Source organism: Oculina patagonica, chromosome 4 (assembly GCF_052425735.1).
Source record: "Oculina patagonica isolate OP01 chromosome 4, crgOcupat, whole genome shotgun sequence".
In the NCBI taxonomy this organism is placed as follows: Eukaryota; Metazoa; Cnidaria; class Anthozoa; order Scleractinia; family Oculinidae; genus Oculina; species Oculina patagonica.
The window spans coordinates 365,857-388,461 of record NC_135761.1 but is presented as its reverse complement, the minus strand read 5'-3'; the positions used below and the strand labels follow the sequence as shown (position 1 = coordinate 388,461).

The window sequence follows — 22,605 nt, the reverse complement described above, 5'->3', positions numbered from 1 at the left end:
ATTTGCGCGTAATATTGTACACGTTACAGCTGACCGCTAAGTAGCGGAGGCTCTCTAACATTTCGATAGTTTTGTTTACCGAACAGACAGTTATCATTTGTGGGTTTCAAAAATGTGGTGATGGTTTCCTTCCCAAGTGTTTTTGCTCACCCTACTGTGCGGTAATTTGAGCCTGGTTATCGTGTAGTTATATATGGGAATTTGTTGCTGTAAGACCCACGAACCACTGAGGCAGGACAGCTACGATGTGGAATACGGAAGGAGTAATGTTCCTGCGGCCAATGGGGTCTCCGGTCATACGGACGATCTTGTTTTGGATGCCCTTCGCGCTCTCAGGAAGCTCGCAGAGAAGTAAGACATGTTTGTGTGTTTGCTAGATCAATAAGTGAAAGGAAGGAATGCAAATATGGATTTATTGTATGTTCATTCTGAACACTGCACTTCTCGTAGCAAACAGACCATAATTATGAATCTGTCAAAAAGAGAAAAGGAAAAAATGTTTTCAAATTGAATTTTTTATTTGTTTAAATCATAAAAAATTAACATCGACTTAAAATAATTATTTTTTGCTGTTGCGCACTTGCTAGTTGCTCTTTAATTATCTCCCAGCGATGCTGTTGCTCTTTCTACATCCACTGTAAAACAAAACACCTGTAAATTATTGTAAACCACTATAGTATATTAGTAATACGAGAATCATCAAACAACATAAATTTGCCCATTAAGTACACATACATGTATGCTTGAAGTGTCAGATTGCCAAGTCGGATTTAATTAGCACTATTTAATCTCAGTAAAAATTGACAGAAGTTGTTCAAATGTAATGATAATGTACGCTTCAATATAACTGTACAGGTGTAACGATTGAGATGGAAATTTTCGACCATGTTTATGTTACTTGGTGGTCCTATTTGTTAAAATTTACAATGTATTTCCTTTGTTATAAATCTACCAAGTAGAAATAGGCTCCTTTTTCCTAATGTAAGATTTCTGTGTAAGATTAAATTAAAATTCCTGAGATTCTGGCAGTTTAATCACATTGCCTCACATTTATAGTCATGATGAAGTATCTCAGATACAAAATAGCACCATGAAATTTTTGTTCTTACACGTGAACTATGCTCAAGTCAATGGTTACCAGATTGCTCCTTTGGGCTGAAAGAGATGTATAACTGTGAGTCGTCAGCATAACAGTGTACAGTTGGCAGGTGTTTTCTGACGACATCAGACAATGCGCTTGCATAGACTGTAAACAGAAGCGGGCCAAGACATGAGCCTTGGGGGACTCCATAGCGCAGATCGAACTTCTCAGACACAGATCCACGAACAGAGACTCGCTGGGAACGCCCAGACAAATAAGATCGAAACCAGTCGAGGGCAGTGCCATTCAAACCAAGCTTTGACGACAACCTTTTTAGTAGAATGTTATGATCAACGCTGTCGAAAGCCGCACTGAGATCAAGCAACACAAGATACTTGCGCAATATAAGTTCATTTAATTATTATTATTATTATTACCGGTAAGTCTAAGCGGACCTCTCAGGAAACAAAAGTGCAGTTTCACCAGTTCAAAAGGTCACGTTGGTTGTTTCTGATTGGTAGAATTCGATCCATTTTGTTTGTTTCTGTTTCTCAAGGTTCATTGGCCGTTGCCATTATGATTGACAGCAGCAAAAAAACACAAATCGCTAGTTGGGTTTTGAACTTCAGAGTTAAAATAAACCAAACAGGCAGTTAGGACAATTAATACCTTAATATTTTTCTCAAACAAACCATTTTATTTACAGTAACATGGAACCTCCAGAGTGCATGACAATTCTACACTCCTTAGCAGAAGAAGGTGAGGAAAGAAATACACTGCTCAGTGTGCCACAACCTGCAATCACAGACGTATTTCCAGCTCATGCCACCAAAAGTTTTAAGCAGCATGAAACAACAGCCGGAAATCTGTCTTTATTTGCAGGCTTAGTGGCATGTGTACTTTTAATCTACTTGGTGAAAATCATTTTTTTAACTGTAAATTGATTTCTAAGAATTTTATTGCTTCTAGGGGTTTTCTCCAGGTTCTCCTGTTTTCCTCCCTCCTGAAAAACCAACATTTTCACATTCCAAGTCAACCTGGATAGACTGACCCCCATGAAAACCAGCAAAAGTTCGATGTGGCTTCCTCTCTGAAATTTAATATACACCTGTACTTTATTTACTGGGGTTATTTATTTGTTTATTTGTTTATTTGTTTATTGTTATTCAACAGAGGAGGGGTGGCTTAATGTTGTCAAGTCGTGTATATTTGCTATTCCTCTGGAAGATTCCCTTGGAGCTGCCGTTGTCTGTCTTCTTCTTGATGAGTGCCCACTTCCTTCAAGGGTAAATGTTGATTTAATGTTATATAAAAGAAAGCAATGTAGAGTGTAAAAAAAAATCATAAATAAGGGTGGATGTATAAGTTAACTGTGGAAGGCGCGGTGGCCTAGTGGTTAGCGCACCCAACTCCGAGTCGAACGGCCCGGGTTTGAAACCTGGCTGGCGCACTGCATTTTATGTTCTTAGGCAAGACACTTTACTCTCACAGTGCCTCTCTCCACCCAGGTGTATAAATGGGTACTGCTGGGGGGGTAACCCTGCGATAGACTAGCATCCCATCCAGGGGGAGTAGCAATACTCCTAGTCGCTTAATGCTATGGAAAACCAGGATAAGGTCCGGCTGTGTAGGCCACTTGGCTCGAACACAGACTTTACCTTTTTAGACAATGATGTCAGCCAAGCCTTACGTCAGAAGCAGTGAGGGGAATTTGTACCACTTTCTGTTGCGATCGACTGATCAAGAGAACCAAATGGGACTAAGAACACACTATAGGAATAAATGTAACGCGCAAACGGAGCTCAAGTTAACAAGAAATCGCCGTGAAAAACACAAAGCAAAACACTTTTGGAAAGTTAGAAAGGCCTGATGCAAAGTATAAACAAAAGAGACAAATTACATATTTGAGGAGTTAATATTGAATTCAGTTGACAGACATGATTACATCTCTACTTTTATTAAATGCAATTAGCCTGTGTTGTCAGTCTGTGTAAACAATTATAAAACAGCCCTTGACCTTGCATGTCGTTCACCTAAAGTATAGAATATCGTATATCGTTGATTGGCTGTCACGCTACAAGGTAACACAACATTTGTTGAAGAATCTTTCAACATAGAAGTTGTCAGCTACTTTTATTTATGTTAATTTTTTGACAATTTTCCTGGAAAATTTTAAGACCCCCTTGGCAAACGTCATTGCCTCTGCGTTTGTGTGCCGTTTATTTTTTAAGTAAAGTGCTATGAAAGAAGAGGGAAAACTCTTTAATGGGCACATTACTGAACACTTTTGTCTCAAACCTGGGGCTGCTTGATGTGGAGTCCAGCAAATAACCATAAGACCACCAATAGGGTTGGAGTTTTGGATATTAATAAGATAAACAATTCAATGGCTAGGAAAAATATTAAACTGAAGTGTACCAAAAATACCATTCTTTGATATCACAATGTGATTTTTGTGTTGTCTTTCTTTCAAGGATGCAATACATACTCTTTCATCAAGGCTGAACCTGTCCAAGAACCTTAAAAGACTTGTATTTAACACTGAGCGAGATCGCCGTGAAGGTGAACTCACACCTTCAATTTGCCGTAACCTTGCTGTTGTCTTGGCATGCTTAGCTGAAAAGTTGGCTGGTTAGTATTAGTCTACATCATATGATCTAGACACAACAACTTTTCTTGATTCATTTATTTTACTAAAAGTGTTTTTGTTTAAATTAAAGGTCCACTTAGTATTTTGCTATTGACCCAAGGTACTCTGGATTTTCTGATGCAGCGACTGGTAAGATAAGACTTCAATAATTTGCATGTTTATATCACTTTTTGCAGTCTTCCATTTCTGGTCTGGAATTTACATTGTAATTGAAGCTGCAAATTTTAATGTAGTATTGTAGGCATGCAGTTAGTGCATTGTGCATTGTGTAACTCAGGGCCTGTTTATATGGAGGAGAGTTGTCCCTGGTAGGAGGGTCACCCTCTCCCCCGAGCCATCTTTTGCCGAGCGTTTAGATGAGAAACTCGTCCCTGTTGACCGAGCCAAAACTTGACCCTCTCGGTTCAAAAGACTGGCGAGAGTTGTTTTGAAACATCTATAATTATGGCTGCTTTTCCTAAAATCAGGAACGCTGAATCGTCAACCAAGACCATTTTTTGGACTAATTTACCGCCGACTTCGATTTCAATTTATCTGCCATTCTCGTTCCCAGATCCCGCGTCCCCCTGGACCAGTGGTCAAGCGTTTGCGCTTGCTCCGTATGTGTCAACTTGTCCCTGGTAGGCGAGGCAAAAATAACCAAACTGTTTATATGAAAAAAAGTTGGCTCGCTCCCCAGGGTCACCCTCCCTTCAAAGCGAGTGCCCTCCACCCAGTCCCCCCCCCCGAGTCAACTTTGCAATTTCTCATATAAACGGTTCGCAGCTATTTATAAAGAAATGTATGAAAAGCTCTCTCACCCGGAAGGGCTCGGTATGGAGGGTAACCCTCCTACCAGGAACAACTCTCCTCCATATAAACAGGCCCTCAGCTGTAGCCCGGCTTTATATGTGTATTTTATTCAAAGCCATTCATTAAAAAAATGACTTGAGCTGTCTACAGGTATAATAATATATTTAATTTTATTTTAATATTCTGTATTTATATTATAATTTTTTTTATGTATGACGGTTTTTTTAGTCTTCTATTTCTGGACTCTGTTTTCCAGTTTCTATTTGCAGATGCCAGGTTCTAAATGAGAAAAATGACAAGAAAAAAATATATAAGATGTAAAAACTCTTTTTCCACACCAATGCCATTGTTTTTTTGGTTTTCAGACAATGGATGAGCGCCCTGGTGTAGTGCTGAACTCAATCTTAGCCCTGGAAAAATTTGCGCAAACAAGTATGTGATATAATTATATTTAACTTGCATTTGAACTTTACAACTGAACCTTAAACTAACTCACAGAAATACAAATGATGCAGATGTGTCATTCTATTGACCTGAAACTTAGGAAAGTCAAATCATACAATTATCTGCTGTTTATGCCGTACTGTGTGGTGACTGTATATTCTGCAAATTCTAAGAATCTTTGTGGGAATCGACCCATTACAGTTTTGAATCTGATAACTCGAAATGGTACAAATTAAAGTGATTTAGAATGATCTCAGTACAGTTCATTAGAACATGTAACTAGAGTTTGATTTATCCCACTTCACAAAGCAAGAACAATCATCATGATGCCAACTTACTGTCTTTTTCTTTTTGGTATTAAAATCAAATCCTTGTAAATAATTAACAGGTGAAAACAAGCTGACAATTCGAGATGCTGGCATAGCAGAAATGGCAGTGAAATTGGAGAAAGAATGGCTTGGAAGCAAAGACTTTGAGAAACACCAGGCTGGATTTTGCTCTCAGTGGCTTCTTGATAATATTTGTGAGTCTGTTTAACACTGTCAGTAATTAAATTTAAACTGAAGTCAGCTCTTCTCATTGGTTGTTACTAGGAGCCCCTGATGTACATTGGAGAAATTATTTGGTTGTGTTCTAAAAACAACATTCCCTCCCCTTTCTTTATTCCACAACATTGTCTCTCTCCCCTGCAGAGGCCTTCGAGGGTAATGTATCGTTATTATTATTTGAATGGTAAACGTTAAAAGGGGAGAAAATTGGCATGCAGAGATATCTTTTCTTTCATTCTCTCTTTCCACTGTACACCTCATTTCCTCCTACACTTGCAAGAGAATACCACTTTTAAAAGATAATGGGGGAGACATTGACATGATATTGTGTTTGAGGAAGCACTGCTGAGAAAATTATATATGCATGGGGAATTAATTATATTAATGTCAACATTGTCTACAAATAATTTAAAGCAAAAAAAATATACCTTTAGTCATGTATCTTATTAGCTAAGATTGAGGGCTGTGTTGGAAGACTATTGGTTTTACATTAGGTCTTGACAGTACAGCAAAGACCAAGGGCTGTTTTTCTCTCAGTTTGGTCCAAACAAGCTTGGAAATGATTTGTAGAAACTAAGGTGCAGGAATGATTAAAAATAGTTGATCAACAATTGGCTGATTTAAAGTTATCGACCTTTCTGTCTTAGTTGTGAATTATTTTTAATCATTAATAAAATGAATTTCTTTTTCTTTCTGTATGTCTTCAATGTTTCCAGTTTGCTCTGAGGTAAGCAGCAGTAAGTCACTTAACACCTAGTATCCACAAGATTGAATTGCATTCCCTCTGCCCCCCCCCCCCCCCTCTCTCCCAAACAGTTAACTCTTCCCCTCTCACTGCTCTCTCATACCCCAAGCTTTCATCAATTTCTTATGTTCTCTCTCAGAAAGGAAATTAACTCCCAGGCTAGTTGAAACACCCCCTCCCCCCCCCCCAAAAAAAAAAAAAAATGTAGGGCAGTGTTTTTATTTTTTTCTGAAGGACTCGTCCAAAAAACAAACAAACAAAAAGCAAGTGAATCTTAGCAAAAGAACTATCCAGCCCCCTTTCCTAAAGTCAACATGAGGTGGCCGTTTCTATTCTGTAACAGCTTAAATTGCTCTAGAAAAAGCCATCTGGTCTTGCTTACCTTCATGGTCTGGAGGAAAAAAAAAAAAAAAAAAAAAAAAAAAAAGAAAAAAAAAAAAAAAAAGAAAAAAAAAAAAAAAGGCCTTTTCGTCGCTCCTTTTTTTTTTTTTTTTTTTTTACTACTCACCACCGAGGGGTAAAAAAAGTTCTCTCCTTTTTTTTTTTTTAAAAAAAAAAAAAAAAAAAAAAAAAAAAACCCCCCCCCCCCCGGAAAAAAAATTTTTTAAAAAAAAAAAAAAAAAAAAAAATAATTTTCAAAATATTTTTATTTCTTTTTCTTTTTTTTTTTTTTTTTTTTAAGAAAAAAAAAAAAAAAAAAAGGGCGGCAAAAAAAAAAAAAAACCCCGGCGGGAAAACCCCCAAAAACACACAAAAAAAAAAAAAAAAAAAAAAAAAAAAAAAAAAAAAAAAAAAAAAAAAAAAAAAAAAGGGAGTTTATTTTTAATATATTATTTTATATTATTAATAATAACAACAAAGAAAAAAAGAGAGGGGTACTTTGTTATTTACCGGTGGAAATAAAAAAAAATATTAGCGATTCTAGGCGGGAAAGAATCGTGTTACAAGAGGAAAATTTTACCGGTTACCGCCTGATAAGGAGAACACTGTGGTCATATAGTTATTACTTACTGCACATAGTAAAGTTTTAAGAAATGTTATCTATATGCAAGCATTGTTCATGACGAGTTTTGATGCAGTAAATATTTTAAATAAATAATTATATATGGTTCTTGTTCTATTCAGAATCGTCCATACTCTTATGAAACAGCAGATGTGAGCAAGATCAATGTAATGCTTAATAACAATGATGTGAGTGATTATCTTAAAATATCACCCACAGGACTTGAGGTGAGATCTGATCATTAGTTAATTACACATTATACAACAATAATTGTTTACAATCATGCTGGTGATCTCTGTTGGTGCCAACATTTAACTTAAGGCCACTGTCTTGAATTTGAAAAATTTGAGACAAGGTTGTTCCATATACCCTTGCACCAATACTTTTGACTGTTACTTTAACCTTGTTCCCTGAAAATAAGTTCCAAGTATGCTGATTTATTCTTATTCACTGGATAGAAATTTATCCAGTAAATAGCATTACATCCTCCGAGACCCAGAGGCAGTTAGTGGGGCGAGGGAAACGCGAAAATGTGGGTAAATAATAGTGCGAAACTGCAAGGGGAAATCGGCGTATAAAAGTTGGAGCGACTGAAAGGTGACCCTGGAGAAAGAGTCTTACCAGACCAGTTCAAAAGGCTCTCTGAATACTGCCTCCTGATTGGGCAGAAAAATCTTTTGTATTCCCTTTGTATTATTCTGCCCAATCGGCGACCAGCCTGACTACAGTCCTTTTGGTGTGTTCTCATGCGAAGTATGTACACAAAGCCAGTTCGCTCACCATATCTGTCTTGTCTGTTCGCCAAGAATTTGCTTGGGAAGGAAAAGTTTCGGCTAGTGCCTCCCCTGGTCGCAAACGTGGAAAGTTTCACGAACAACAGATTGTTGAGTTTGTTAGCAGGATTGCCAACTTTTCATTGATATGCTACTCGAGTATCAGATATATGGTTTACCAAGTTTCTGATAAAAAAAGAAAGAAACAAGCATTGTATCATGCACTTGACTTAAATACAACTCATTGATTTTCTAGGCAAGGTGTGATGCATCCTCTTTTGAAAGTGTACGGTGCACATTTTGTGTTTCCTCAGGTCAGTTTCATTACCTCAAATAAGTTTTAAAAAGTTTCATTAAAATCTGGAATCGGTGTATGTAGTGTTACCTTGTCTGGGGTTAATTTTGTAGGACTTGGCATGGACTGCTATGAGACCTCCTTTACATGTAAGACACGAAGTTGGAATCGTAAAAATACCAGACATGGAAAGAGTGTTTCATAGGAGTGTTTAATGGTTACTGGATGTTAGCTTATCAGTTCTGACATTGTGCTTGTTAGCTAAGCTTGGTCCCTAAGTATACTAAAGCTATTCCACACTAAATGTTTTGTTATCGTTTTCAGGTCTATGGTATTATGAAGTGACTCTCCTAACAGCAGGTGTGATGCAGATTGGCTGGGCCACAAAAGACAGCAAGTTTCTTAACCACGTAAGTCAAAAAACACTCGCTTGCATGCAAGACTCAATCCTCTTCATTCCTCTCAAATGGAGTCCATTTCTTGACTGAGTAGAATGATACATATCCTCTAATTATCTCTACCTTTGACACTTAATCATGTTGATCCTGTCTTGCAGTGAAGCAAGTAAGGCTTATTAGAAGTTTAGCAGTGTAGACTTACGTAGTACTAATACTGGCCTTTGGTTGGATCTGCAATTCTCTTATTCATTTTCTATCATTTTCTGGTATTACATGGTCAGTAAGTTCGGAAAGGTTGCTTTTAAATTTTCCTTCAAATTAAGTCCTCCAGTTTAAAACACTTGCTCGTGTCTTCTTGACGTTAATTGGAGTACAGAGGTAGTGGCTTTTGATTGACAGCTACTTTGACCATACAGCTCATCATAAATAATAGGGTATTCATTTCTCTTTTTACTCAGGAAGGATATGGTATTGGTGATGATGAGTTTTCTTATGCATACGATGGCTGCAGGCAGCTGATATGGCACGGCGCCAGAAGCACTCCTCATCATCATCGCCCTTGGATACCAGGTCAGTTTTCCACTGGGAATCAATAAGGCCTTTTATTTAACATTTTTAAATAGGAGATTAATCATGGAATGGGAATAATTTTTAATTTTACGTTTTTAAATTGGAGATTAATCATGGAATGGGAATTAAGTTATCATCTCGTACTTTCTCCCATCTTGTATGTTTTCTCTATCTTACGATACAATAAGAATAAAAAGAACTTTGTTGACAGCTCCCTAAAATGGGCTTTTTTCTTTTTACATGACAAATTGTGCCCTGTTTATCAAAAAGCGGCCTGCATACTTGTTGAAGAATTACATCATATGAACAAAGAAATCCAAGTAAACCTTTAAATAGGCTATGTCACGCAATTTTAGGCAATTTCGGCACTGACCAACTGGACATAGAATTAACTGAAATACCGTCCCCCCCCCCCCCCCCCCCCCCCCCCACCCCCCCCCCCCCCCCCCCCCCCAAAAAAAAATTGAAAAAAATTTTTTATAAAAAAACTTTCCCCCCTATTTAAATTTTTTTTTTCAAAAAAAAAAACAAAAAAAAAAAAAAACCCCACCCCCCCAAACCCAAAACAAAAAAAAAAAACCCCAGGGCGCAACAATAAATACGTACAATACAATACAATACAAATTTTATTGTCACCTCCCCATGGGGGCTTTTCAGAGACAATGGAAAAAGATACAATAAAATAATAAATTGTCTATAATAAATTATTGATAAAACTATTTACAATAATAGAATAAAAATTCTTAGAGATGCTAAAAATTGTCTATAAAAAGAAATTGCTAAAACTCATCACATGTAGAGTTTATGACATTAAAAACAGATTTAAAAGATAAGCTTTCATTTTGCGTTTAAAAATAATAAGGGATTCACTGAAATATCACAATAACGGCTTAAAACTGTAGAGGAACTCAAAAGAAACACAGAAAGGCCAAAAAGGGGCATGGGTGGGGCAAAATTCGCGAAGATTAAAACGGATTGCGTTCGTGTAAACTTGAAAAACGTCGGCCCGACTTTTTTCAAATTTATCTCAATTTGTATGAAAGTGTCATTTACAATGTTTGAAAATCATCCTTGTTTGTTATGTGGCCGTGCTTTTGCCAATTTGAAGTTTAGAGCTCTTTAAATTTAAGATGCCCTCTAATTTTCAGGTGATGTCCTGGGACTTCTTATAGATTTGGACAGAGGGAAAGTAATGTTTTCATTAAATGGAAATGCCATCGAAAGAGATTTTAAAGCAGCACTTTCAGGGTAAGCTAATTGGTAGTCAGATTGAAAAGACGTTATCATTAACTGAACAGGAGGAAAACTGCATTGCGGAGGAGTAAAATACCCCCAAATTGTCGTTCCTGTTTGCATGAAATGAAGAACGACAACAGTACTTGAGCTCGGGGGGAGGGAGGGGGGACGAGATGGATTCGAACAAAGCAAGCACATGCTTACTTTTACGTGTTAGCAAAAACTGCTTCAATTTTTGATCATCTTATCTACTACATTTCAGAGCTGGATTCTTTGCCGCTGCAAGTTTTATGTCTTTTCAGCATTGTATTTTCAATTTTGGAGCTAAGCCCTTCAAGTAAGTATATAACGTTTGGAAATAATTTCCTCAGACATCTAACTCTCCACTCAGTCAAAATTCAAGTCCTCTTGCCCGATTGTTTATTTAGTTAAGGCCTGTACACGTAAAAGGGAGAGTAAACCCAACCACACTTGCTACCCCAGGTGTATCAATGTTTAAAAAAATATTTGTTTCGGCGGCCTTCAGCAGCCAAACTAAAACTATCTGTTTTCACGTGTTTCGTCCGTCGATTTTGGAGACGCACTTAATAAACACCGTCAGAATAAGGTCTTATTGGAAAATTCTTCCCAAAGGACACGTAATACTGACTTGAAACACTGTTTATAGTTAGTTCTGCACTGACACGAATATTGGCCTGGCTAAAAGGGTAACCCGATCATGGACCATTTAGTATACATGAAACGTATCAATCGCTCTAGCAAACAGACAGGGTGAAGTCCTGTCACCGTACTTAACATGGAAACAGTCCCTTAGCATCTTCTAAATGTCCTGGCCCCTACACTTAAAACTCTGGTAACAAAGTACTAACAGCTAAGTGACAAAATCTTTAGAAGGGAGAATCCGGAAACCCCCTCTCCCCGAACACTGTTGAGATATTATATTTAATTTGTGGCAGGTTTTAATGGGGGTGGAAAGGGGAAGGTGACAACAAAGATCATAAGTCCGCGAAATGTTAGTGTCCGACGACTTCAGAACATCATCATGACCATTATAGATTGTGAAGAGGCTCTGTTATTTGGTGGTGTCTCTTCTCATGAATATTTCAATGAGACATCATCAGAAGCTGTTCTTAGTAGATTTTGAGGATTCCAGGGTTTTATTTATATCAAATATATGTTTATTTCAGGTATCCCCCGAAGTTAGATTTCAACAGTTTTAACGATCATGCCAACATGACGGCAGAAGACAAGATAATTTTACCTAGGTAAGCTAAAAGGGATAATGTTGACTTTCTTCACATAGCCTGCGAACAGGCTTTCCGGAGATTGCCGAAGAGCGCTTGGACAGCGCGAAGCGCCGGCGACGAGGTGCGAAGCGCCGAGAAGGAAAGCCTGCACGCATCTCTCAGGATATCGAGTGTTTGGGTCCAAATTTTGGACGCAGTGTGCTGATTGGTGGATTTTAATTATTTATGACGTTGTCGAAGTTTTTCATTTCCAGAAGAGACAACAATCAAAATGGAATGTGTCCGGTTTCAATTGCTCGTGCTTGATAACGGCGTTGCGATTGCTTGCCATTTTTCGAAGCGATATTCTTCGCGAGAAGGATATTCTCCCTACATCTGGGCATTTGTTCTTCCATTGGGCCACAAGATCAGAATTTTTACTCGGGTCGATTGCAGATCAGGGTCGATAATATCCTTAATATTCAGTCTTCACTCTCGTGAATCGCGACGGCCAGTGCTTGAGGTCCTTGAAATTGTCCAGCGATTTTCGAGCCCTGGCTCCGAGTCTGGGTCTGTGAACTGCATGTTCAGAACTTGGCCGTTGGTTGTCAGAAGAAACTTTCTGTAATTTTTAGCTCGCGGGTGACCGACCATTATTTGTTTACCTTAGTTTTGAATTTGATTTCCGGCGTGCGGTTTAAATGCTGTTGTTTAAATGTGACAATTGACAAGCTAAGCAATCTGCGGGGTGCTCGTGGGCGGCATTTACGATTCTCAGACTTTCCCCTCCATTTTTGCCCCGCCGGCTGAGCGCTCTCCAGAAAGCCTGTTCGCAGGCTATTCTTCACACGACGTTTACCGCTCTTTTCAGTGACTCTTCCGATTAGCGTGCACGCAATCAGCTGCTTGCTGATTGGTTCAGCTGTATCCGGGTCATAAATTCCAGATGTCTTGGGTTCCATTATGGTCATCGTGCTCTGTGTTCTTGGGCAAGACATTTTACCCCGGGGGGGGGGGGGGTACTCCCATATGTGGCCTATATAGGTATGTGCCGCCCGATAGGGTATGGTTTTTGAGGTTCTCGGTCCTTAAATAGGGTATCATTTTTGCTCCTTTTGGCAATGTGTTCCCGCTGTGATCCTTAGATAGGGTACCTAAATTCTATTAGCTAAAATAAACGCCCAGCTAAACGAGCAAAAGATATCTGAAAACTGAATTTTCTCTTCAGGTATTAGAAAAGCGATTTTGTAATGATTTGTGTCTTGCCGTGCGCGGTTAGCCGTTATTTGGGTAGTCACGGAACGTTTCTCCTCCCCTTAAATAGGGTGTCATTTTTCGGTTTTGGGCCTTAAAAAGGGTATCAATTTTCGCTTTCTTTATCCTTAAATAGGGTCAGGGTTTAAGAACCTTCGCGGCACACCCCTATCCGAAATTTATGGGAGTACCCCCCCCCCCGGGCATTTTACTCTCACAGTGTTTTTTCATTTTATTACCCTAACACACATGTGAACTGAAATAACTGGCCCTTTTCACTCCTTTGCAGGAATTTAAAGCTAGCAGCTATTCGCCAAGAGAGCGTCACTGGTGATCCATGTAAAATATGTTTTGAGAACGCAGCTGACACCAGGCTGGAACCATGTGATCATAGGTAAATCGTGATAAGATGTGTGATTAGATGGTGCGTTTAGAACAAAGACCAGTACAATTGTGTCAAGTGCATCCCTTTTTCGGTCTGAGACAAGTGCGATGTTGTAGCTAAATAACGGAAGGAATAAATTATATGGGAGCGAAACTGTAGGTGATAAAATCCGGAGTGATGAATAAGGACTTTCTGGATGCCTATAATTTTTTTTCTTCTTATAGAGCTCGCAGTAATCTAGTACTCATTTCCATGGTGAAGTGAATAGCAACTGGAAGCTTTTCAATGTAGTCTAAACCTCCATGGTCCTTTTTTTATAGGGATGTTTGCATGAGGTGCGCTCTGCAAGTGGAAGATTGTCCCATGTGCAGGAGGCGCATTCAAGATAGGGTCCTTGAGGACCATAATGTACCACCCTCGCCCCAGAACACCAGCTGACAGTGGTTTGTTGCCAGGCAACCGTGAAGGATAGCATAGAAACCGGCCATTGCCATCAGTATCGGACAATGCAAGATCCGAGAGAACACTCAATGTTGCTCATTTAACCTAACCTGGCTGCATTTCTCGTTTGTGTTGAGACATACTGCACGGCAAATAATGTTGATTTTGATCGTGGTTTAGTCTATAGGTCTTATAGGGACGGACCATTATTTTTTTGGAGGGGGGGGGGGGGTATGAAAAATCTTGAAAAGAATTGTTTGCAGGGCTTACAAAGACAAAATAAATTGTTTGCAAACACGATATGTATAACAAGAAATAAATAGTTTGCATTTCGAAAAAAATGTTTGCAGAGGTTTATGAAATAAAAGAAAAGTCTGCAGGTTTAAATTTTTCATCCCCCCCCCCCCTACAAGAAAATAATGGTCCGTCCCTTAGAGAATGTCAACATGCCCTTGAGTATTACCTGTTTGATAATATGGTGGATAATTTTAACGTTTATATTCTTTAAACATAACTCTTTGGTGTGGTCATCTAAGATTTGTGAGTTCTAGTGGAACTAAAACAGCGCGAACAAATTTTGTTTAAGTTTTGAGAGAAAAATGGACAAATGAAATAATGGCTTTTTTAACTATTGCGTATAAGCTTCACTTTTAAATGTACGTGTTTAAATTGTTTGTTTAAAATTGCTTGGAGTATTAAAATATATTAATGAGAATGTTTTGCGAGAGTTCCAAATACCCCTTGTCATTTAAGGAACAAGTTAAAGTGTTTGACTTATTCGGAAGACACGAAAAATAAGAAACGTTCAAGTATAATCTGGTTTCATGATCATCGTGTTCTTTAGCTGACACGAAGAATACTCTCCGACGGCTCTGTCAGGGTGAAGGAAACGAGGCACTCGAAGGTTAAAGTACGTTTTTAAATGCGCGTTACAAAGATATAGTATCGTGCCTTCCAATATTGGTATTTACAAAAAACGTACCCTCCCTATGTACTTTGTATGTACTATGTACTGTACAAAATCTGTACCCCCGTTTGATCTCAAGCTTCCTCAGTCCCTAGGAGTTTATTATTGGATGAACAGCGAAACTAACTTATCAAAAAATCCTAACACTGAGCCTATTAACATCACCTGGGCTGAAAAACGATCTTAAATCAAAGAAGCAAAGGTGGGAGTTTTTTTGAGAAAATCCCAACAACTGAAGCGACACGAGATGATGCACTGTTGGTCCTAAAATCGATCGTATACGAAACTGTCGTGGCTTGGCATGTACCAGTGCCCGGGGTATTCGTGTGACATTAGAATTGATAATCTAGGGGGAGGGTACAGGGGGTGCGCCCACCCCCCCCCCCCCCACCACGAGATGATCTGGAGCTGTCTAATACAACTGGTATTCTGTAAAAATTTCTGTCAAAACTGAAAAGACGATGTCGAAGACGAGCGAAAACTTGATCGGGAGACTGTTTCGGCACTATTGAGTAGCATGAATAGCGAATATGATAATGACGTTCTACGTTCAGTGATCACATTACTTCACACACGTCCCCACCCCCGGCCCAGGGGGGTACTCCGGCTTGTAAATGACAGGGATGATCGAATGGAGGCAAAACTCAGGACCCAAAAAAATCCCTAAGTCTTCCGACATTACCCCAAAAAATCCCTCGACCAAAAATAACCCCCCCCCCCCCCCCCCAAAAAAAAAAAAAAAAATCCCTTACAAAATTACCCCTAAGATAAGATAAGATAAGATAACTTTATTTATACACGGTTTTTCCATCAGTCAATTAAGTTACTGGACTATCTACCTATCTAACTAACTACAAAATTTAATAACAACAAATTCAAAATAACAAAAGAAAAGTCTGCTTTTCATGGAGGCCGTGTCTAAAATTTACTTAAAATTTAGATATTACTTTAAACTGTGCCGACTTAATTTAGATTTGAAATCGGCCAGTGAAGATGCTTGTCTTAGGTCTACAGGTAACTGAGCTCCGCTGTACGAAAACCCTGTACGAACCCCTATAAAATTGCCAGGAGGGGCAATAATATAACACAAAGAAAACACTTTAGTTCGTTTTTAATACCCAAAAAAATCCCCTATTTAAATAAAGTCACCCAAAAAAAAAAACTTGCCAAATTTTCCAACCCAAAAAATCCCGGAATTGAACATTTCAAACCCAAATAAATCCTTCGATCATCCCGTCATTTACAAGCCGGAGTACCCCTCCCCCCCCCCCCCCCCTGGGCACACGTCCTGAACTGCTGAAATACTAAATCTTGGCATTGAACCGACTACTGCTAGAAGGAAAATATTAAATGATTGAAACCAGCCAAGAGTAAAAGAGCTTTAGTAGCTGGCAAAGGTGTAGTTAACTTACGACTTATGCATAGCCATAACAAACGCGCCAACCACGCGACCCCCTCAAAACTCGAGGAAGGCGCTAGTTACCCAGGAAAAGCTGCTAGGATAATACCAATTAGCAGACATGTGTACATTGTTTGAAATCAGAAGTATAATGCATCTAAAAAACACCAGAAGAGTAGGAATGCCGAGAAATATGTAGAGGGCGAATGGAGATTCAGGGCCTTTGCTTCCCCCCCCCCTCCCCCCTCCCACCCCTACAAGGTGTACATGATCACGTGATCAGTTTGACTTGCAGTGTGCTTCTGGTCCGCTGTGGTTCGACTGTGATGTTGGCTCTTTCGCACGCCTGTTGATTTTGTTGACTTCAATGCAATCGTCGCCTGCATTTTTACCCAAAGGACTTCATAAGGTACGTAATCAAACTTATTATACTTATAAATGTTGACGATCACAGTACACAAGACCGTTTGAAATTCAGTTGGCTGTAATGAGCTGTGTTCCAAGATTTGATGATAGTCATGCAATCAACTCGGGCCGGAAAGTCGGCCGGGTATTAACTTGTTTTATGCAGCCAAGCCTTTTTTTAAATGTCCTCATGATATCTTACGTTATTCTTTGTTGTTAGCAACGTGCCTTTTTCGTCTATATGTATTGGTGTGAGTGTTCTCAGCGTGGCAAACTGTCAGAAACATTTTAAACTTCGTTTTACTATCTCCCGCCATTTTTTAACAATTTGAAACATGGCGGGACTACGGGATCAGGGATATGGATTGAAATTCCTCACGAGTAGCACATAGTGGGAGTGCATTTACTTTTCACCCACAGATGGCTTATAATAGTTTAGAATATAGCATTACAAATGTTCATTCAAGAGCAAAAAAATTTATGAGAAGACTTGCAGTCACAAATGCACACAGTTTTGGTATTTAAAGTGACAGTTCAAATTTCAACTTTATTCAAATTTTATGCTACATTTTTCAGCAAGGTTTTCAAATTCACCGCTTATTTGGATTTAAAAACAAAACAAAAGTAAAGTGTTCTGTCTTCAGTTTGTGGCTAAAAATGTTTTCTTACCTCAAAGTGTTTCTAGAGTCCAGCTTGTTTTCCTAATTAATTTCCAATCAATTTTGCGCGGTTTACGGCCAAATGGTGACATACACAATTCTGAAGAAGATCTGTCGTCTTCGTTGGCACCGTCTCACTTTCATTTAAGCAAACAGAACATTTCTGATGAAATCTTTCTGTATCAAAAGTCATTTAACAAAAAGAGGCAAAGTCGTTCAGCCAAATTCGACGAAAAATTCACACATCCAGGATACCTGGTTTCTATACAGGGCCTGGAAGGGTATTTTCGGGATCTGGGATTTGACCAAAATAAAGTGCGGGATTTGGGAAAACGCAAAAAATCTTGACGGGATTTGGGATTTGACTGCTCTCCGGGAAGCGGGAAGCGCCAAAATTTGGGCACGGGATGCAGAATTTTTTTGCCTGTCTGTCGGGAATTTGGGAAATCGTAGCGACCTGAATAAACGTTCTAGCGGAGAAAGCGAATCAACCAGGCGAGCACTAAGTGGTGTCTCATTTCAAACCAAACAATAGACTGTGCCTGGTTAAGTTATCTAATTGAAACTGTCTAGAAAACGACAGACTAGCAGACAGCAGAGAGTACAGGAAAGTGCACGTGGTGTAATACCATCGATGCTCAATTGTTCAAGCCCTTTACATTTATTGTAAACTTGAGGAGATTGTTTCAACAGTCCAACTGCTAGATATGGCATATAGTGATGCTAGCTCTGCTCTCTTGAATAAGACAGTCAGAGTTTCGGTGTCGTTCTTTCTTGCGGCCACAGACAAGGCTTCTAGAGCAAGATGTACCCCTCACCTTGTTGGGTAGTCCATGTTCCCATCTTCCATTTAAAATTTCACTCGTTTCCTAGCAGTACTTTGTCCACTTGTGTGTTCTCTGTTCCCTTAAACATCAGAGAAAAAGATTTTATAACAGATCTCCCAGCTTTATTTTGATATTGTTCACTGGTTCCCAATCAAATTAGTAACCCACAGTCCAATTATCATTTAAAGATTGTTGCAGGGAATGTATAAAAAATGAAATTTTGACGGTCCAAAGTATTTTTAAAACTTTTGAGTCCAAGGAGTAAAATAATCCAGTAATTATTTATTTTACCTTCTGCATGCTGCTCGAGTATTAATTCATTTTTTTAATGAACATCACCAAATGGATTACCGTAAATTCCGTTGTAATTTTCACATTTCAGAGCATGTTCTGAGTGAAAAATTAGGTTTGGAGACACCAACAATTTATGGGTGTTTCCATGACAACAATAAGGTTGCAACCTTAAAAAAGGGCATTTTTGTACCTCCCCCCTGAATATCTGGCTGCATGCAAAATATGAAGGGGGGTCAAAAAATTTCATTTCCCACTTTGCTTCATTCTAACACAGACTTGCTCTTAAATGCTTGAAATAATTTTGCCTTGAGGACTATTGGTCTACATGTAAGCACATGTATTTGAGCACAGCACTATCTCAAATATCCTATGTTTTTTTTAACAAATTTGCATTTCATGTTTTGTCCCAAAATATAGATTTGGCATAGCCATTTATAATAGGCATGGATATGTAACCTAACTGTTACAGATAGTATGTTCCTCAAAGCCAGATTGAAATATTCAAATGATAATTAAAACAACAACCTTGTTAGGGGAATATAAGTGGATCAATGAAATCACATCAAACAATGCAGTTTTCTTGATAAAAAGTCAGACTGCTGCAAAACTACAGGTTGAAAGTGGACCTTGATTAATTTTATTGAAATAATCAGGTGAATAATTGTCACTCTTATAAAAACACTGTTGACAGTTAAATGTAAAGTACTATTGCCAGCATTTTGACAACCTTGATTCTTTAACTTCTTGTCAGTACCTTCTTGTCACCCTATATTCTGTGAATATTTCATCATAACAGTGTATTGCTTTCTGCTTTGTAAAAGGTTGTCAGGACAAAAGAACAGATGTGACAATGGCAAGGAGGAATAAAGACACAGCATTTAATTGCAATGTTTGTGAGAAATGTTTTAATTGCCAGTCAAAATTAAGGGATCATCTGAGGATCCACAGTGGCGAAAAACCTTTTAAATGCATTCAATGTGCCAAGTGTTTCAACAATGCAGGAAGTATGAAAAGACACCTTAAAATTCACAGTGAGGAGAGATGCTACAAATGTACCCAGTGTGATAAATGCTTTAAACAGTCACATGGTTTGTATCAACATCTAAAGGTTCACAGTGGTGAAAAACCCTACAAATGTACTCAATGTGCCAAATGCTTTCAATCGTGCAGGAAGTTTGCAAGATCACCTGAAAACTCACAGTGATGAGAGACCCTTCAAATGTAATCAGTGTGAAAAAAGGTTTAAAAGCGCACACTGTCTGCATCAACACCTGAACATTCACAGTGGCCAAAAACCCTTCAAATGTACTCAATGTGGCAAATGCTTTAATCGGGCAGGAGTTTTGAAAAGTCACCTGAGAATTCATAGTGGTGTGAAACCCTTCAAATGTAATCACTGTGAAAAACGTTTCACTAACCGTTCAAGTCAGTTATATCATAACAAATCATTTCATAGCGATTTTCCCCACAAGTGCAGCCAATGCAATAAAGGCTTCAAAGATGACAGTGGTTTAAAGAAACACAGGTGCAAGGAGATATCCTCGGAAGACAGGGAGAAATACACCTGTTGGATGTGCGGTGAATTTTGTCACAACGTTTGTGGAATACTGTACCACATGTATAAACATGGTATGCGAAAAGAGTGATTATATGGTGGTTCTAACCGTAGTGATCAAGGTTGCGTTACTTACATTGTATTGAGGCACAAAATGCAATCATGTTTCAATTAGCAATACATTGTATCCTAAGGTGGTATTTTGCGCAATTTTGATAAGAATTGGACTTCAAAGTATTTGAAAGAAACGAAAATAAACCTTCTTATTATCCGTATCGTCAGTTTACATGGTTATCCGTGTTCACGCTCGAATTCTCTGAATTATACAACTGTGTAATATAACGTAAAGCTTTGTAGAAAATGAGCATGTGTACCTGTTTTAAGTTTTGCCGGTTTTGCTGTTGTTCTTTTCAATATTAATAAGTAATTATTGGATGAGGCTAAGTATGATATGAAGAATTATGCAGATCGAGGAGGGTGGTATCCGCCGAAGCCGAAGGCTGAGGTGGATAAAACCCTCCGAGATTTTTAGTTAAGTTTTTAGTTAAGTATTTTAAATAATTTTAGGCTAAGTATTATCAATAGTTTTTTAGGTATTTTAATTGGTGTCCCCAATTAGCCCACAAGGGCTATACACATATACACTGAAATCAAGTTTTTACTAACTTACCTACGAACTTCTAACAGTGTCTACTGATCCATCCAATGCCCGACTAAACTGGCAATGTTGCCAACGCCACCCATCCGAGATGGGCCTAAAGGGGTAAAATGGAAACAAGGATTTGGGCAACTTTTCACTGGGAAAATGAGATTGGGTCACTGGGACTGGGAATCACAAATAAAAAATTGTAACTAGGACTGGGATTTAAAAATATGGGTAATGGTATGACAGGCCTTTCTCCAATGAAAATGAACGAATAAACAGCTGCTGAGGAGTACTTAATGTGTCAATCAATATTTATAAGCTTACTTACGGCACTCAGAAGAGCGTGATGTTCTTGTCGGAAATGGCAGCTGGGAAGACAATTTGCGTTTAATCTGCTTCATGAAAACAAAACGACGGCGTAAAGACAGGAATTGATCAATTTATCAACAATATATTTATAATCTTTCTGCGCTAACCGGCTGTTTAACGACACTGTTTAGGGTTTGAAGGCATTGTTCTCAGTATCAAGACGTTATAAGCGAGAATCATAACTGCATTCACACCGTGAGCAAGAACGAGCTTAAAATGGCGGATAATGCTCTTGGTGACCGAGACACGAGTACAGTGGTGATCGAATGCGTTGTATTCTCGTTGATGTTTGTAACAGCTTTGGTTGGAAATCTGTTAGTTTGCCTCGCTTTCTTCAAAAACCCAACGCTTAACCGAAGCCTTAAAAATTACTTTATAGTTTCACTGGCGGTCTCCGATATACTCATGGCTCTGCTCGTGGAGTCTTTAACGTTTGGTGTTTTTATCACAGGGCGTTGGCCTTTCCACGATATCCTTTGTCAATTTCACGGCGTTTCCATGTACATTTTAGGACTGGTTTCTTTGCAAACATTAATGCTCAAATCGGTTAGCCGTTATTACAAGATGGTGAAGTCGGACATCTTATACAAGAAAATTTTCAAGAAAATTACGGTTCGTTGGATGATCGTCGCTTCATGGATTTTTGCTAGTGTTCCTCCCGTGGGATTCTTACCCAGCGCAAATAAATTTACTTTCAACACCGACAGAACTATTTGTTACACAGATTCCAGTTTGCAAAGTTCGCGTATTTATCTACACTGTGTTTATGTCATTTTCATCGTGATCCCATCTTGTGTTATGGTCTGTTGTTATTATAAAGTTAACAGAAAAATTCGCGAACACAACGCTCAGATCGCGAATTCCGTCGCAAGCGAGAACAATGAGATCGCGTTGCGAAGTTTCGCACGCGAATCTCGCTTGACAAAAATGCTTTTCGTTACAATGGTGCAGTTACATTGTACAGTTTGGAACTGATTGATTTGTTTTACGAGGATCTCGACGCACCGAGAACAATTTATGTTTTGACAACCTATACAGTTTCAGCCAGCTCATCTATAAACCCCATTTTTTACGCAGTTATGAATAAGGAATTTCGAGATGCCTTTAACAGCCTTTTTTGTTCTTAGAGCTCGCAGTAATCTAGTGCTCATGTCCAGTATGAGCAATCCTAGGTAACATTGTCTTGAAAAGTGCAAGTTTAATTATCCAATGATTGTTACTTCATGGAAAGTCGTAAAACGAAACTATGTTTGAGTGGCCTTAATTTAACTTTCGCTAGATAAGATGTCAGCACTATGATATCTATCGTCCGTCCCCGATTATGGCTCTCGGCTGTATCAATGCATGGTCGTTTTTGTCCGCATACCTCTTGCATTCAAATACATTTATGAAAGCGATTTTCAAAACTCCCATGTCCCCTAGTCAGACAAGAACCATGTCATAGGACTGAAGTAATTCACGTAAAATCAAGTAAGACAAACTACGTTCTGAGAGGTAACCTGTGATGAACTAACATCTCATCCAGGGTGGAGTAGCAATGCTCCCAGCCATTTTTTGCTGCAGAAACCGGAGTCAAGCGTACTCAGACAAGCGCCGATGACGAACCACTTGGCTTCAATAATCCCGGCCATGGATGGGAATAG

At 38.7% G+C, this 22,605-nt stretch overlaps 1 protein-coding gene and 1 pseudogene across 2 annotated transcripts; both read left to right on the top strand.

Annotated features, from left to right (window-relative positions):
* Window positions 1-42: 42 nt before the first annotated feature.
* Window positions 43-14,556, top strand: LOC144648998 (RING finger and SPRY domain-containing protein 1-like). The gene is made up of 16 exons (XM_078508449.1): window positions 43-351; window positions 1,788-1,840; window positions 2,255-2,367; window positions 3,556-3,712; window positions 3,802-3,860; window positions 4,889-4,955; window positions 5,356-5,498; window positions 7,386-7,490; window positions 8,293-8,350; window positions 8,656-8,741; window positions 9,188-9,299; window positions 10,448-10,547; window positions 10,798-10,872; window positions 11,723-11,800; window positions 13,305-13,409; window positions 13,721-14,556. The coding sequence occupies exons 1-16, from the start codon at window positions 194-196 to the stop codon at window positions 13,836-13,838; spliced, it is 1,587 nt and encodes a 528-aa protein (XP_078364575.1). The 5' UTR covers window positions 43-193; the 3' UTR covers window positions 13,839-14,556.
* Window positions 14,557-16,519: 1,963 nt separating this feature from the next.
* On the top strand, window positions 16,520-20,888 carry LOC144649008 (uncharacterized; annotated as a pseudogene). Its single transcript, XR_013569811.1, has 2 exons — window positions 16,520-16,616; window positions 19,214-20,888. The product of XR_013569811.1 is annotated as an uncharacterized LOC144649008 (transcript).
* The last annotated feature ends 1,717 nt before the right edge of the window (window positions 20,889-22,605 follow it).

What these genes read in the sequence shown, in the direction of transcription:
- LOC144648998 (XM_078508449.1), top strand. Translation starts at nt 194, where the DNA reads ATGGGAATTTGTTGCTGTAAGACCCACGAACCACTGAGGCAGGACAGC. An exon ending in ACAGCAAGTTTCTTAACCAC is followed by an intron (nt 8,742 to 9,187) that starts GTAAGTCAAAAA and finishes CTTTTTACTCAG; the next exon opens with GAAGGATATGGTATTGGTGA. An exon ending in GACAAGATAATTTTACCTAG is followed by an intron (nt 11,801 to 13,304) that starts GTAAGCTAAAAG and finishes ACTCCTTTGCAG; the next exon opens with GAATTTAAAGCTAGCAGCTA.